General features: G+C 39.5%; 1 protein-coding gene across 1 annotated transcript in view; it reads left to right on the forward strand.

The window, feature by feature from the left end:
- Positions 1-5,454: 5,454 nt before the first annotated feature.
- Positions 5,455-14,510, forward strand: part of LOC125226111 — a 43,985-nt gene continuing 34,929 nt past the window's right edge. Inside the window, exon 1 of the mRNA XM_048129974.1 lies at positions 5,455-5,497. Within this exon, the coding sequence (XP_047985931.1) occupies positions 5,483-5,497 (15 nt within the window). The 5' untranslated portion in view covers positions 5,455-5,482. The remainder of the gene's footprint in view (positions 5,498-14,510) is intronic.

Raw genomic sequence — 14,510 nt, forward strand, 5'->3', positions numbered from 1 at the left:
TTGGACTTTTTTATGCAATATTTGTTACAATTTCCCAATAAACTTTACTATGAATAAAATATCTGTTATTCAGCAGTAAGACAGATGAGGGACTTCAGTTCTTAATGGCATGCAAAAAACTGGGCATGCGGGGAGATCTGTGTGCGATTTTGCTTTGGCTTACGTCTTGACTATAACCAAATGGTTACAGCGCCTACGAAAATACCAGATCTGGAGAGCCAAAACTACATTGACTACCACGTATTATTCAAGATTTCAGGGCTCCTCGAAAAATACCTATGTGCCCATCTGTGTGTAGAACTATAGTTTGGAAGGGGACGCAATGGTTTTTTTCGTCCTAGTTACTCATAGAGGTATACTACCCAGGTTGGCTTCACTTTGCGTAATCTTGATTTCGTTGCTGATCTGGTTTTGCAGAAATTGAAGCTTTTCATTATAATTCTGTGTGGTTACAACCATCGGCAAGTGCCAACCTTCATTTAATCGTAGGTATCTTGTTTTTTATGTAGCTTGTTTATATGTGGCCCACTGCTGGGCAAAGGCCTGTCCTTTTCATCCCCACTCATTACAGCTGCCCGCTCCCGCCAGTCATTATGAAAAGGCATCGAGGTCGTCCTTTTGTCTTTTATCTCTTTTTTGGTCTTTCCCTGCCTGGCTGCGGTAGCGCGGTAACCATTCGTTGCTACTTTGGACTACCGATCCGGGTATTTATCGCATTAACAGATGGAAAATTAATCAGTGCTGACATTGCTGCACGACGCAAAAAACTAAATCAGTTTTCTGGATTAACTATCTGATCCAACTCAAATTTGTATTCCGAGAGCTATATGCCGGACATTCGTTTCCACCATAGTTGTGTGTAAACCTCTTTTTTTTTCTCGACACTCGTCAATTGAGTGCGCACAATGGAATCCCTGTGGTTGTGCTGATGATGTGTGTTCCTCCGATTATTATTGGGGGGTATGGTGGGCCTTTCCGCGTCACGCCGACCAGCAGTGATCTATTGTGACTGCTGTTTGTGATTAAATAACCTTACTCATGCCCGTTGAATCCAGGAAGTTCCAGATTTTTTGGACTGTAAGGTCTTGTCTCTCTAAGGCCTCTTTACCAATTTCCAAAGGTCCTCATAAAGAATCCTCCTTGCAGATTCATGGTAATTTAGAAAATAAATTATTTAATGGAAGCCAACAATGATAAAAAAATATTTTGAGCTATCAAAGGATAATTATTAGGGTAATCAGTGTTATTTCCTATCCCGTGTTCATTTACGTGTGTTATTTAACTCACTGTTTATATCAAAGCATACTATTTTTATATAAGAAACACCTCCTAAGTCCCCGCGTACTTGTACAAGTAGGTACAAATTAAATTCGAGTTTGAACTCTTATATGAAAGAAAGTTCCAAATTCAAAATCGAAAAAAATGGCCTGGGACTTACGAGGTTCAATTCAAGGTCACGCCAAATTCGCGCCGGAAACACGCCGCCACCGCCGATTTTTGGCAAACGCCGTTGCTGATCAATTTTTAATCGGCACACACGTCTAATGACACAGAACAAGCCAAAAATTAGGAATTATTTTCACGTCGATCTCACGCCGATTTCACGCCGGTGAAATCATCGGCGGCGTCGGCGTGGCAAAAATGACCGGCGGCGTACGCCACGCCGGTCGGCGCACACCTCTAGTCGGAAAGCGGTAACTTCGTTTAGCGCAGCGGCCTGAAATTTGACGCTTTCCAGCAGGGGGCAGAAAAGTGCTTGAATTCTTCATCTTCACCCCAAAGTTTAAGCACCGAAGAGGATAGATATATTTCTGCTTAAGATTAACTAGAGCATATCATTAGATGGCTATTATTTATATGTCGAAATACATTCAGACAATAATCTAAACCAGTGTACTGTAACCGTAAAATAGGTATAGGTACAGTGAGTAATGTCCAAACAGGTTCAAGGAAAGAAAGAAACCGCGGTGCCATTCCGAGAAAAATATCGTGGAAGCGTTGGATTCTTGCAATTGTGTTTGTCACGGGAACTACCAGTTGTGTGTTATCTTAATCTAGCTTAATATCTATTAAAATGAAGCATAATTGTCTATGGAAGTGTAAAAATACGGTACATATACTGACAGAGTTTCTAAAATTTAAAGCCGCATTTAAAAGTTTACCAAGTAACGATAAGAAGCGCTGGTGGCCTAACGGTAAGAGCGTGCGACTTTCAATTCGGTCGGGTTCGAATGTCATTTGATATTTGCCAGTCGCTTTTCGGTGAAAGAAATCATCGTGAGGAAACCGGACTAATTCCAATAAGGCCTAGTTACCCTTTGGGTTGGAAGGATGGCAGTCGCTTTCGTAAAACTAGTGCCTACGCCAAATCCTGGGATTAGTTGTCACAGCGGACCCCAGGCTCCCATGAGCCGCGGCAACTGCCGGGATAACGCAAGGACGATGATGGACCAAGTAACGATACGTGCCTTATTATCCCGCTTGATCTTCAATGATGTAGCGGTATGTTTTAAATCGTTATTTATTATATTCCAGTAGGCATAAAAAATCTTAAGAAATGGTCTTAAAACTGAAGAAAATCAGATACAGAAAGATCCTGAATCAGGCAATGCTACTGTTATACTTATAAAACTCTGTACCCTAGGCCCTACTACCGTTGTTGGCTAGCGCCTTCAAGATATAAGAAATTACCTTTGTGATATACGTAAGTCGCCATAGGTATATAATCGGCTCAGGCGTTTGCACACCTACGGTACACTTTCGTAATATTACTGTATGTAAAGTGGCAATTCTAAAGTTATAATACAGTGTCGATAGATGGCGCTAAATAAACTGTGACTTAATAGATTTTTAGAACTGCACTGATTTGTTTTCCGAGGTTCGTTTTAATTATCAAACATAAAGTAAAAGTATTTTTTTGAATATTGTATATTTATTTATTGACAGTGTGTGAACCTGCCTTAAAAATCTGCATTATTTATTTTCATGGTTCATTAATATTCCTTGTATGTGGGTAGCTTTTGAACATTGTAATTTTTCCTCAGTCACCCGTTGATCCGAATGCTGTAAAGTGTTCGAAACGTCGGGATGAATTGTAAATCATTATACGCGATATCATCCGTTTCCATAGTTTTATTTCATGAGTACCTAACTATCGGGGTAACCGAAGACAATATTAACTATAAAGTAAGTTTAGTTTGTCTAAAGTTTAGATTTAGCATTGTTTAGTCACTTTCTGTGAAAATCGAAATAAGATGTCATATATTAAAGAAAAAATTACGAGCACCACCAGTGGTGAAGGCCGGATTCGAACCGGCGTCTTTAGCAATCCGAGCTAACGCCATGGACCCCTAGGCCACCTCGCCACCACACTCGCACTCTCTCGCACTTTCTGTGAATTGCTCCATCCATAATTTTGTTTGTCTAGAAAATGTATCTACTACGATTAAGCCTTGACTGTGACTATCTATTGGATCTGCGCCAAAGCATAACGATAAACAATAAATACCTTGAAACTACCGGAATCGACTATTCTAAAGCAGTTAGTGGTAGAACAATAAAGTTAACTTAAAGCTGGCTCCACACTTGTGACAATTTACCGAATATTATCTCGTGACCGTATCACGAACACGTGTCAGTACCGCTAATGTGGACGTCTTTTGTTTCGCGAACAATTTGTTACAAGCTGCAGTACGGCACAATCCATTCCGAACACTGGAAGAAACTCACGGACACAGGATAACTGTCCGGACAATGTATGAGGTTACGACCTACTAACCAGTCCCAATGTGGACGCTGATCTGTGTACTGTCACGCATCAAAGTTACGTGTTTCGAGCCGATCCATCGAAAGTCGGTTTTTTTCAAAGGATGTTCGCTATTGTCGGCGTGACGAGGACACGTCCACACTTGCATTTTTGACACGTGTCGAAGTACGCCATGTACGACATGGGGCAGACACGGGATAGAAGTGGATCACGTCAAGACGTGTCCTGTCGGTGCGTGCCACGCCACGCAGCAGTCTAGTTCGCCACCATGCGTCTACACTTATAACATTTCGTCGTACTCATGGATTGTGACCGTGTCAGCACAACTTAGCGTATGTCCTGTTCGATGCCACGTAGTCCGGTCCGTCGCCATGTCACAAGTGTGGACCCAGCTTTAGGGCTACCCCACACAGACGTGTCCCGAGCGTTGGCGTCTAGTCAACTCTAGGACTGCTCCACGTAACGTTGGCAGCTGCGCTGATGCCATTTTTCATAGCTTTGAGGTTGGGGCTTGGTAAGAAAAGTCAAATGAGTTCTAGTTATGTATCAAGGAAGTCCTCTAAAGAACTTGTCTACTTAGTAAAACAGTTGTCCTTATTGCCTTTGACTTTACTTCCCAAATCGAAAGAGGGGCCCCTTTCGATTAAGTAAGGATAGAATCTTCGTAGAAGCGCTGGTAGCCTAGCGGTAAGTACGTGCGACTTTCGTTCCGGAGGTCGCGGGTTCGAACCCCGCCTCACACCAATGATTTTTCGGAATTTATATGCGAAATGACATTTGATATTTGCCAGTCGCTTTTCGGTGAAGGAAAACATCGTGAGGAAATAAGGTCTAGTTTATCCTTCGGGTTGGAAGGTCGATGGCAGTCGCTTTCGTAAAAACTAGGGCCTACGCCAATCTTGGGATTAGTTGTCAAAGCGAACCCCAGGCTCCCATGAGCCGTGGCAAATGCCGGGATAACGCAAGGAGGATGATTATGTTGATGAAGGATCGAATCTTCGTCCCTTTTGCTTCTTAGTAAGTAACGTCTCTAAGTTTTTTTTTAATAAAGTGCCCTTGCCCCTGGGCATATTTTTTCGGACTGCTGCTTAAGGCAAAAGCGTAATTTTAGCAAGATGCACCAACCAAAGTGACATCATCATCATTTCAGCCGTTAATCGCCCACTGCTGAGCAAACCTCCCTTCGTGTAGGTACGCCCCTTATCCCGGTGGGCTAGTCTCATCCAGAGGTTTCCCGCAGTCATGATAAAGGTGACATTTTCACCTGTCCCTTTGTCTGTCTGTAATCAAATCTTTCAAGTTAAATTTGACCCACTTCCCGGTCTCCAATTGAACTGAAATTACACATATGTAAATCACGCGACAATGCAATATTATGGTATCGTGGAGCTGGTTTGATGATGGAGCAGAAAGGTGGCCATAGGAACTCTGTAACGAAATATCGTATCCCCATCGAGTAAGGGGTTTTAAGAAACGTCTCAGAGAGCAGTACATGATTGTTGAAAGGAAAGTACAGTCGGCGATAAAAGCTTGTGGCAAAAATGAAATTTTTGCGAAAAACTTATTTAGGTACATATCAATGAACTATGACTCAGACAGTTTACGCTAAAATTCCTGCGATGCGTGTTGCCTCGACGTAAACAATCGTATGGAGTCGATATAAGCGACGCGCACAGGACTCGCGCGCATTTCTTCACGCGTGCGCAAGGAGACAACATGGCTGTTTTTATTGTGAGTTGCATTTTGTTTATTTTTTATTTAGGTTAACAATCGTTGTTGAAAGTTACGTAATTTGGCAATTGAAATTTACAGTAAATCAGGAAAAAAGTTTAATTGATAGTTATCTAATACCTATTTATTTTTATTTTCACGACACAATATATTTTTTTATTAATTTGTGTGTTGTATTTTTATATTACTTATAATTAATATAAACCAAATATTATTTAAGCAAGACTATTGTTAAAGTAAACAAAAGTCTTAATTTTATAACTTTTAATATATTTGATGACTCAAATTAAAATGGACACCTACAAGAAAACCTTAATTTTCAGTACAGATGGTGTTTTTTTACGTACTAGTGCGAGAAGTGGTTCATTATAATATGTCAGGTCGAAACTTCGGAGGGCCATGTGTACTGAAAAGCCTCGTACGATACACGCGCGAAAAGGAAATTTGTAACTCGTGTCGATTTCAAACACTCCCTTCGGTCGTGTTTTAATTTATCGCCACTCGTTTCGAACTTCCTTTTTTTTCGCACTAGTATCGTAATGTACTATTTATGACTAAGTGACCAACATTAATAGCTAGGCGTTTACTGTATAACAATAAAGGTCCTACTAAGTTTTAATATAGGTTTAAATTATATGTATTGTGTTAATTATAGGAAGGGTAAATACAAACTTTATCATAAATTCAGGAACATTTACATTAGCGTTATGGTGTTTTTTTTTAAAACAATAATGTATAAAATATTAGACACATTGTATACATACATACATGAAATATTAATTGAGAGTGTAATACAACAAATGCTTAATATCCACTAAAATAATTTACATATTCTACTCTTAATTTAAATGAGCAAGCAATGCATCTATAGATATTATACTAATATTATAAATGGGAAAGTGTGTGTGTCTGTTTGATTGTCAGTCTTTCACGGCAAAACGGAGCGACGAATTGACGAGATTTTATAAATGGAGATAGTTGAAGAGATGGAGAGTGACATAGGCTACTTTTTGTCTCTTTCTAACGCGAGCAAAGCCGCTGGCAAATTAAGACCCCTTACTCCTTAGAGCGCTCATCAATTTCACGAAACGGCCATCGATAGATGGCGTTGGCGCTCGGTACGCGAGCACCGGCAACTCAACGCGCGTTTCAACGCAGACACGAATAATCTTGATAGTTTTGAATTAAATTGCTAATAACATAATTTTCAATTTTATATGGGGACTCTTTATTTAATTTCATATTCATGGTATGGTAGTAGTAAATAAGGTATATGAATGTAGTAAAAGTATAGTATTAGTCTACATGTACATATATAAATTCAGGTTTCCTAATTGATTGATTCAACAACCAACACCGCTGAGCCGAAACTACGAAAGCTAGAAAGTCGAAATTTGTATAGATTGCATTAACAAAATTTCGAAGAGATAAGAATCGATTATGAAAATTTACACCCCTAGTAGAGGGAAAAAGGGGGTGAAAGTTTGTAGCGGGATCAATTTGTTTTTTTTTTATTAGGAAAATTTTAGTTAGGAACTTGAAATTAGAGAATAGTTTAATAGTGATTTCTGTTTTTTAGGGTTCCGTAGTCAACTAGGAACTCTTATAGTTTCGCCATGTCTGTCTGTCCATCCGTCCGTCCGTCCGTCCGTCCGTCCGTCCGTCCGGATAATCTCAGTAACCGTAAGCACTAGAAAGCTGAAATTTAGTAACAATATGTATATCAATCACGTCAACAAAGTGCAAAAATGAAAAATGGAAAAAAATGTTTTATTAGTGTAAAGTGTAAAGTGGGGGCTGATTTTTTTTTCATTCCAACCCCAACGTGTGATATATTTTTGGATAGGTATTTAAAAATGAATAAGGGTTTACTAAGATCGTTTTTTGATAATATTAATATTTTCGGAAATTATCACAGTTATACTGACTTTCATATTTTTATAAGAACAGCATGCACTTACGTCCAGAACAGTGACATTTGGTGCATTGGAACTGCTCATGATGTGTCACTTTTTAACCGTCGCCTCAAATCTGAGAGATTTGAGGCGAGGTTCTCAATTCGTCTGTATGTTTATTTATTTTTTTCATTTTTTTATGTTTGTTCCTCGATATCTCCGTTGTTACTGGACCGATTAAAAAAAAAATATTGAATGTATATGAATACAGATTGGTCCCATTTTTCTCAGAACCCAGTTCTGATGATGGGATCCTGGAGCAAGGCATACGTATGGTGATTTTTGTGTTTTTAAAGGAACAGCATGCATTTAGGTACGGAACAGTGACATTTGGTGCAGTGGAACTGCTGATGATGGCCAGAACGGAACTTCTCAAATCTGAACGGCACGCTTATAGTGACTTTGGTATTTTTATAAGAACAGCATGCACTTTCGTCCAGAACAGTGACATTTGGTGCAGTGGAACTGCTGATGATGGTCAGATCAGAACCGATCTTCTCAAATCTGAACGGAACACTTATAGTGACTTTGGTATTCTTATAAGAACATCATGCACTTACGTCCAGTCCAGAACAGTGATATTTGGTGCAGTGGAACTGCTGATGATGGTCAGAACACTCAGAACCAAACTCTTCAAATCTGAACGGCACGCTTATAGTGACTTTGGTATTTTTATAAGAACAGCATGCACTTACGTCCGGAACAGTGACATTTGGTGCAGTGGAACTGCTGATGATGGTCAGAACCGAACTCCTCAAATCTGAACGGCACACTCATAGTGACTTTGGTATTTTTGTAAGAAAAGCATGCATTTAAGTTCAGAACAGTGACATTTATTTAGTTATGTTTGTTAAGCATAATTATTGAGTTTTCAAGTCAAAGTTTGTCAAGCTTCGATTTCTTATAATCGGATTCATGAGGAATTGAGAAACTCCTCAAACCTTAGCGTTATACGTATATTGATTTGTGTTGCCATCAAATAATTAAAGCATTAAAAGCAGTTTTAAAAAATACCTACACATTTCTACATAATCCAACATTCGCAAGTAGCTTTCACCACAACCCGAAAGGCGGCGGTTTTTTTTTTCTTAAAAAATATTAAACGTTTTTTTATGGGATAGGAGGCAAACGAGCAGATAGGCTGCCTGATGGTAAGCGATCACTGCCGCCCATGGACACCAGAAGCACCAGAAGTGTTGGAGGTGCGTTGCCGGCCTTTAAGATGGATGTACGCTCTTTTCTTGAAGGTTTGATGGTCGCATTGGTCCGGAAATACCGCTGGCGACAATTCATTCCACAGTTTAACTGTGCATGACGTGACCAAATTTGCAAAACGTTGCGTCTTAGAAACATTTTAAAGGGTGAAAATCAAAATATGTACACCGTGTCCAATAAGTTTGAATACAGCACAAATAGCCAATAAAACAAAATGAACAAATAGTTACTACATTATTATTATATTTTATGAATGGCACTCTTATTTACTACATTCACAACAAATGTTTTGGAATAACTCCAGCATTAACTTGTTTACCAGCCTCAAACGCTTCTCAAACGGATCACACGCGGCACGCACCGTTTTCTTCACATTTCATCCCAAATACTCTCAATAATCTTTTTGAAATGATCTAGGTTTATGATTTTATAAAAATTTAGTCTTCAAAGCATGTATGACCATACAAAGTAGTCTAATACGCCTAAACCTGGAGGCCTGGGTGGCCACTCATGTTTCGGATAAAAAACTGCCAAATTAGTCTGAAACTACGCTAGAATACCATTTGCCGAATGTGCTGGAGGTGCGTCTTGTTGGGACACATGATACTCATTCCCAAGCATCCTTTTTAACTTTAAGGCATTTTTTTCTCCAAAACCTTGGTTTTAAAGAAAAAAACGTTGATTTTAACGCTTTTATCTGTAAGTACTGAAGGTAGTTTACCTCGCTTACATACTGCATCCCACACCTGGGCCGATGGTGAGCTCTGGAACCTAGGCACATTTTTCTAGTTGCCCGGAACGTTATCTATCCTCGGTACCCATAATAGTTTATTTTGGACACGTGGCGTCTGTTTTATCACATACAGATTCTGCTTATAAAAAATAACTCGTCACCTGCGTGCCGAGCAAGTATTTTGTTGGCACTTTACCTCTTTGTTTTTCTTAGACACTTCGGAAATTTCATGAACTTTGTGCTTGTATTTTATTAAAAGGAATATACTCTTCAGTTTAAATAAGAATTTGATGGCCTGTGATCCCTATATCTTTAGAACTGAGGTAAAATGTGAGTATTCGGACTTATTGGACACGGTGTACATGTTCGTTCTAAAAGTAGCTGATCAAGCATCGTCGGTTTGGAAAGCCTGCGGTAAAATTTTTGCTCATTACTATACATATTCGATTTAAAGGGTTTTGAGATTTAGGAAATAAAACAACGCTTCATTAGATTTAATTTAATAGCATTATGTAATTATAATCTCAATGTAAGTGCAAGCAGTCTTATTTACAATAAACTTAAAAGCGGAAACAAATATATGCAGAAAGAAAAAAAAGAAGCTGTCAATACTGAATCCCCTAGGGTGGCTATGTATGAATAGCACAGAAAAGTATTAAAATAAAATAAAAACCGGCCAAAAGCGTGTCGGGCCACGCTCAGTGTAGGGTTCCGTAGTTTTCCGTATTTTTCTCAAAAACTAACCTATAAAGTTCAAAACAAATTTTCAAAGAAAGTCTTTGTAAAGTTCTACTTTTGTGATTTTTTTCATATTTTTAAACATATGGTTCAAAAGTTATAGCGATTATTTCCGAAAATATGAAAATTATCAAAAATCGATCTTAGTAAAACCTAATTCATTTTTAAATACCTATCTAACAATATATCACACGTTGGGGTTGAAATGAAAAAAAATATCTGCCCCCTCTTTACATGTAGGGGTACCCTAATAAAACATTTATTATTATTAACGACCTTCCACATATTTATAATGAGCCCAAACATGATGGGGTTATGATGAGGAGAATAGCAGTTCTGTTGACCACCTCCTGACTCCATCATGAGAACTTGGACCTCGTCTAGTTCGATGGTGCTCGTCAGCCCAAATCTAATGAGCCCGAACATGATGGGATTATGATGAGGAGAATAGCAGTTCTGTTGGCCACCTCCTGACTCCATCATGAGACCCTGGACCTAATCTAGTTCGATGGTGCTCGTCAGCCCAAATCTAATGAGCCCAAACATGATGGGGTTATGATGAGGAGAATAGCAGTTCTGTTGACCACCTCCTGACTCCATCATGAGACCTTGGACCTCATCTAGTTCGATGGTGCTCGTCAGCCCAAATCTAATGAGCCCGAACATGATGGGGTTATGATGAGGAGAATAGCAGTTCTGTTGGCCACCTCCTGACCCCGTCATAAGACCTTGGACCTCATCTAGTTCGGTGGTGCTCGTCAGCCCAAATCTAATGAGCCCAAACATGATGGGGTTATGATGAGGAGAATAGCAGTTCTGTTGACCACCTCCTGACTCCATCATGAGACCCTGGACCTCATCTAGTTCGATGGTGCTCGTCAGCCCAAATCTAATGAGCCCAAACATGATGGGGTTATGATGAGGAGAATAGCAGTTCTGTTGACCACCTCCTGACTCCATCATGAGACCTTGGACCTCATCTAGTTCGATGGTGCTCGTCAGCCCAAATCTAATGAGCCCGAACATGATGGGGTTATGATGAGGAGAATAGCAGTTCTGTTGGCCACCTCCTGACCCCGTCATAAGACCTTGGACCTCATCTAGTTCGGTGGTGCTCGTCAGCCCAAATCTAATGAGCCCAAACATGATGGGGTTATGATGAGGAGAATAGCAGTTCTGTTGACCACCTCCTGACTCCATCATGAGACCCTGGACCTCATCTAGTTCGATGGTGCTCGTCAGCCCAAATCTAATGAGCCCAAACATGATGGGGTTATGATGAGGAGAATAGCAGTTCTGTTGACCACCTCCTGACTCCATCATGAGACCTTGGACCTCATCTAGTTCGATGGTGCTCGTCAGCCCAAATCTAATGAGCCCGAACATGATGGGGTTATGATGAGGAGAATAGCAGTTCTGTTGGCCACCTCCTGACCCCGTCATGAGACCTTGGACCTCATCTAGTTCGATGGTGCTCGTCAGCCCAAATCTAATGAGCCCAAACATGATGGGGTTATGATGAGGAGAATAGCAGTTCTGTTGACCACCTCCTGACTCCATCATGAGACCTTGGACCTCATCTAGATCGATGGTGCTCATCAGCCCAAATCTAATGAGCCCAAACATGGTGGAGTTATGATAAGTAGAATAGCAGTTCTGTTGAACATCTCCTGCCTGACTCCATCATCATGAGAACCAGAACCTCATCCTGGTCCCAAAATATAATAATAATTCAAACTCTCAACAAACTTCACGTATAACTTAAAATCCAAAATCATATGAAAAGCATGTCGAATGCTAAAATTGCATAAGGTGTAAAAAGGATCAAGATTTGTTTAGTCGCAGTTTACGGCACTTCTCGGAACTATCGAGCTGCTTACGAAAGCTAGGTGCGCCGGACGATCAAACGCAGGTCCGTTGTCTTCGAGCGCTCGGCGCAGACTGAGCGGGCTCGCGTTAGCACAGTGTCTTTTATTCGAATTTTAGGTGTTTTAAAAACATATCTATCGACAGAAAGGTATGTCTTATATGTATGATTTTTTTCTTATAGGTCAATAAGAAGTTCTAGTTTAGGATAATATTATTTAAGAGTTACAAAAAATGCAGGAATCGCAGGAAAAATACATAATGTAAACCTCTTTTTATCGAAAAAATGGGGAGGATACGGAAGGTTATTTATCCACCATTTCAAGTAAATCTTAAAATGTCAAAGTATTAGCTAACTCGTACAGGATATAACAAATAGGATTGTGATCATTTATTACCCCAAATAACATTTTTAACAGCACAATCACGATTCTAAACGAGCTATCCCACTATGAAAATTGAAAACGTCTTCCGAAAAAACTGATTTTTCGGAAGTATAAAAAGACATATTTTAAAGTAGTACCAATTGACTTTCTAGCTTAAGATATGTACTTTTAGGAACATTATCATTTTTTTAATAATCATTTATAGTTTCTTTATAATTTTGAATGAAAAAGGTTCTATTTTGCAAAAAACGCTCGTCTTTAGGAATAAGGCCTCTTAAGTTTTTCAAAGAGTGACCCCTCCTATTAGGTACTCGTCAAATGCGCCGTGAGTTCTCAGTTATATTTCAGTAACTAGTTCTCAAGTAGACGTATATTAAATTTTGTCACTTGTGTGTAATGACAACCATAAGTCGTGTGCGCGAACGCAGCGACCTTATAACTATTTAATATGTTTATTTAGTTTTTGACAAACTACGAGTTATAAGTTAAGTCAGTTCAGTACAAGTTTTAACTTTAAACTGAAATAAATGTCATATACAAAGAAAAAATGTCCAATGCCTTCAAGTGTCCAAAACTTGACTCGAATGTCTGAACCACTCCGCCATTCGGTCACGGTGTCAAGGGCCGAAAAGAAGAAGAAGGGTCTAAGAGAAGTTTTAACTATATTTCAGAACTTCTCAGGCATATTTAGTCACTTGTGTAATGACAAATATACATTCAAATCCAGGTCGCAGCGCGTACGCAGCCACGCGCATCCCTCGGTCCTACGCACCGCAATTATGGGACAGATTGCAAATACAGGCGGTTTGGAAACGATGGGATTTCGATGCCGCATGTTAAAATGCGCGTGACAGCTTGTGCAATGTGACTGCAACGGTCTAAGACAACGCTGGACATTTGTGGCTATTTTGCGTGGATATTTTTCTATGAATGATTGATGAATCAGGTTATAAATGATGAATCAATGATTCCCGATGAACTACAGTATCGGGTTCTTCAAAAATGAGTGTACAAGTTTCTAATGGGTCGGCAGCGCGCATGTGACACCTCTTGAGTTGCAGGCGTCCATAGGTTACGGTGATCGCTTTCCATCAGGCGGACCGTATACCTGTTTGCCATCAACGTGGTAAAAAAATTAAAAAGCGCTGGATGGACTTCGCGACAGCGGACGTGCAAGAAAACAATTTCACACCTAAGCGCGTTTTCACATTATCCGATCAACTTGGATCAACCTAAAAGTGTAGTGTAGTCGTGGCAGAGACAGATCGATAAAGAGGTTATTAAAAATACAAAAAACGGAAGAAAAAGTTGATGGATTGTGTGAGAGATAATATGAAATTATTACTTACAAGTGAATGGGGAAATTACGTATGAATCGTACTATAGAGAGATATGGCAGAAAAAGACATGTTGCGCCGACCATGCATGCATGCATGATGATTTGATGATGGAATCACACTAAAAATCTAACTCAAAGTGATAAATATTCACGCTCCCGCGATGCACATTGATGTCGATTTCTTGATCACGCCTAGGTAAACTCCATGAGAGCATAGAGGGACTCAGTCAATCTGTGTAACAATGTCCTATAATATTTATTTATTTATTTATTGTTTATTTATAGAGGAATAAGTAAGGGAAGAGTTTTAACTCCATACATCAGTAAATGCGGGTTATTTGTATAGGCATAGTTAAGTGACATCTAGCGACAATCACTGTCACTCGTCAGTACTGTTACTTGTCAATAGATATCACGACGAACGAAGAGTCTAATGCTTACCAATTTTTAGCTAATATTAAAATAGTATTAATCAGTATTCTGTTTTCAATTCCTTCTGCTTGTAATTTAAGTTGTAAACTGTTATAATATTAATTTTTTGGCAGACGAGACACTGTGGCCACCTAGTATCGAGTAGTGGTACTGATAATTCACGCTATTTGACGCGTGATTGTCGCTAGATGTCACTTAATTATGCCTATACAAATAACCCGCATTTACTGATGTAGGTAACTACTGAGGTGAGGCTAGTTATCAATCTCACTTACAGCATCTTTGTGCAATTGCTGCAAATATCATGTTACTTATTAAATTTTTTGCTCCGGTACTAAACACCTACTGA

Source organism: Leguminivora glycinivorella, chromosome 5 (genome assembly GCF_023078275.1).
Source record: "Leguminivora glycinivorella isolate SPB_JAAS2020 chromosome 5, LegGlyc_1.1, whole genome shotgun sequence".
Taxonomy (NCBI): domain Eukaryota; kingdom Metazoa; phylum Arthropoda; class Insecta; order Lepidoptera; family Tortricidae; genus Leguminivora; species Leguminivora glycinivorella.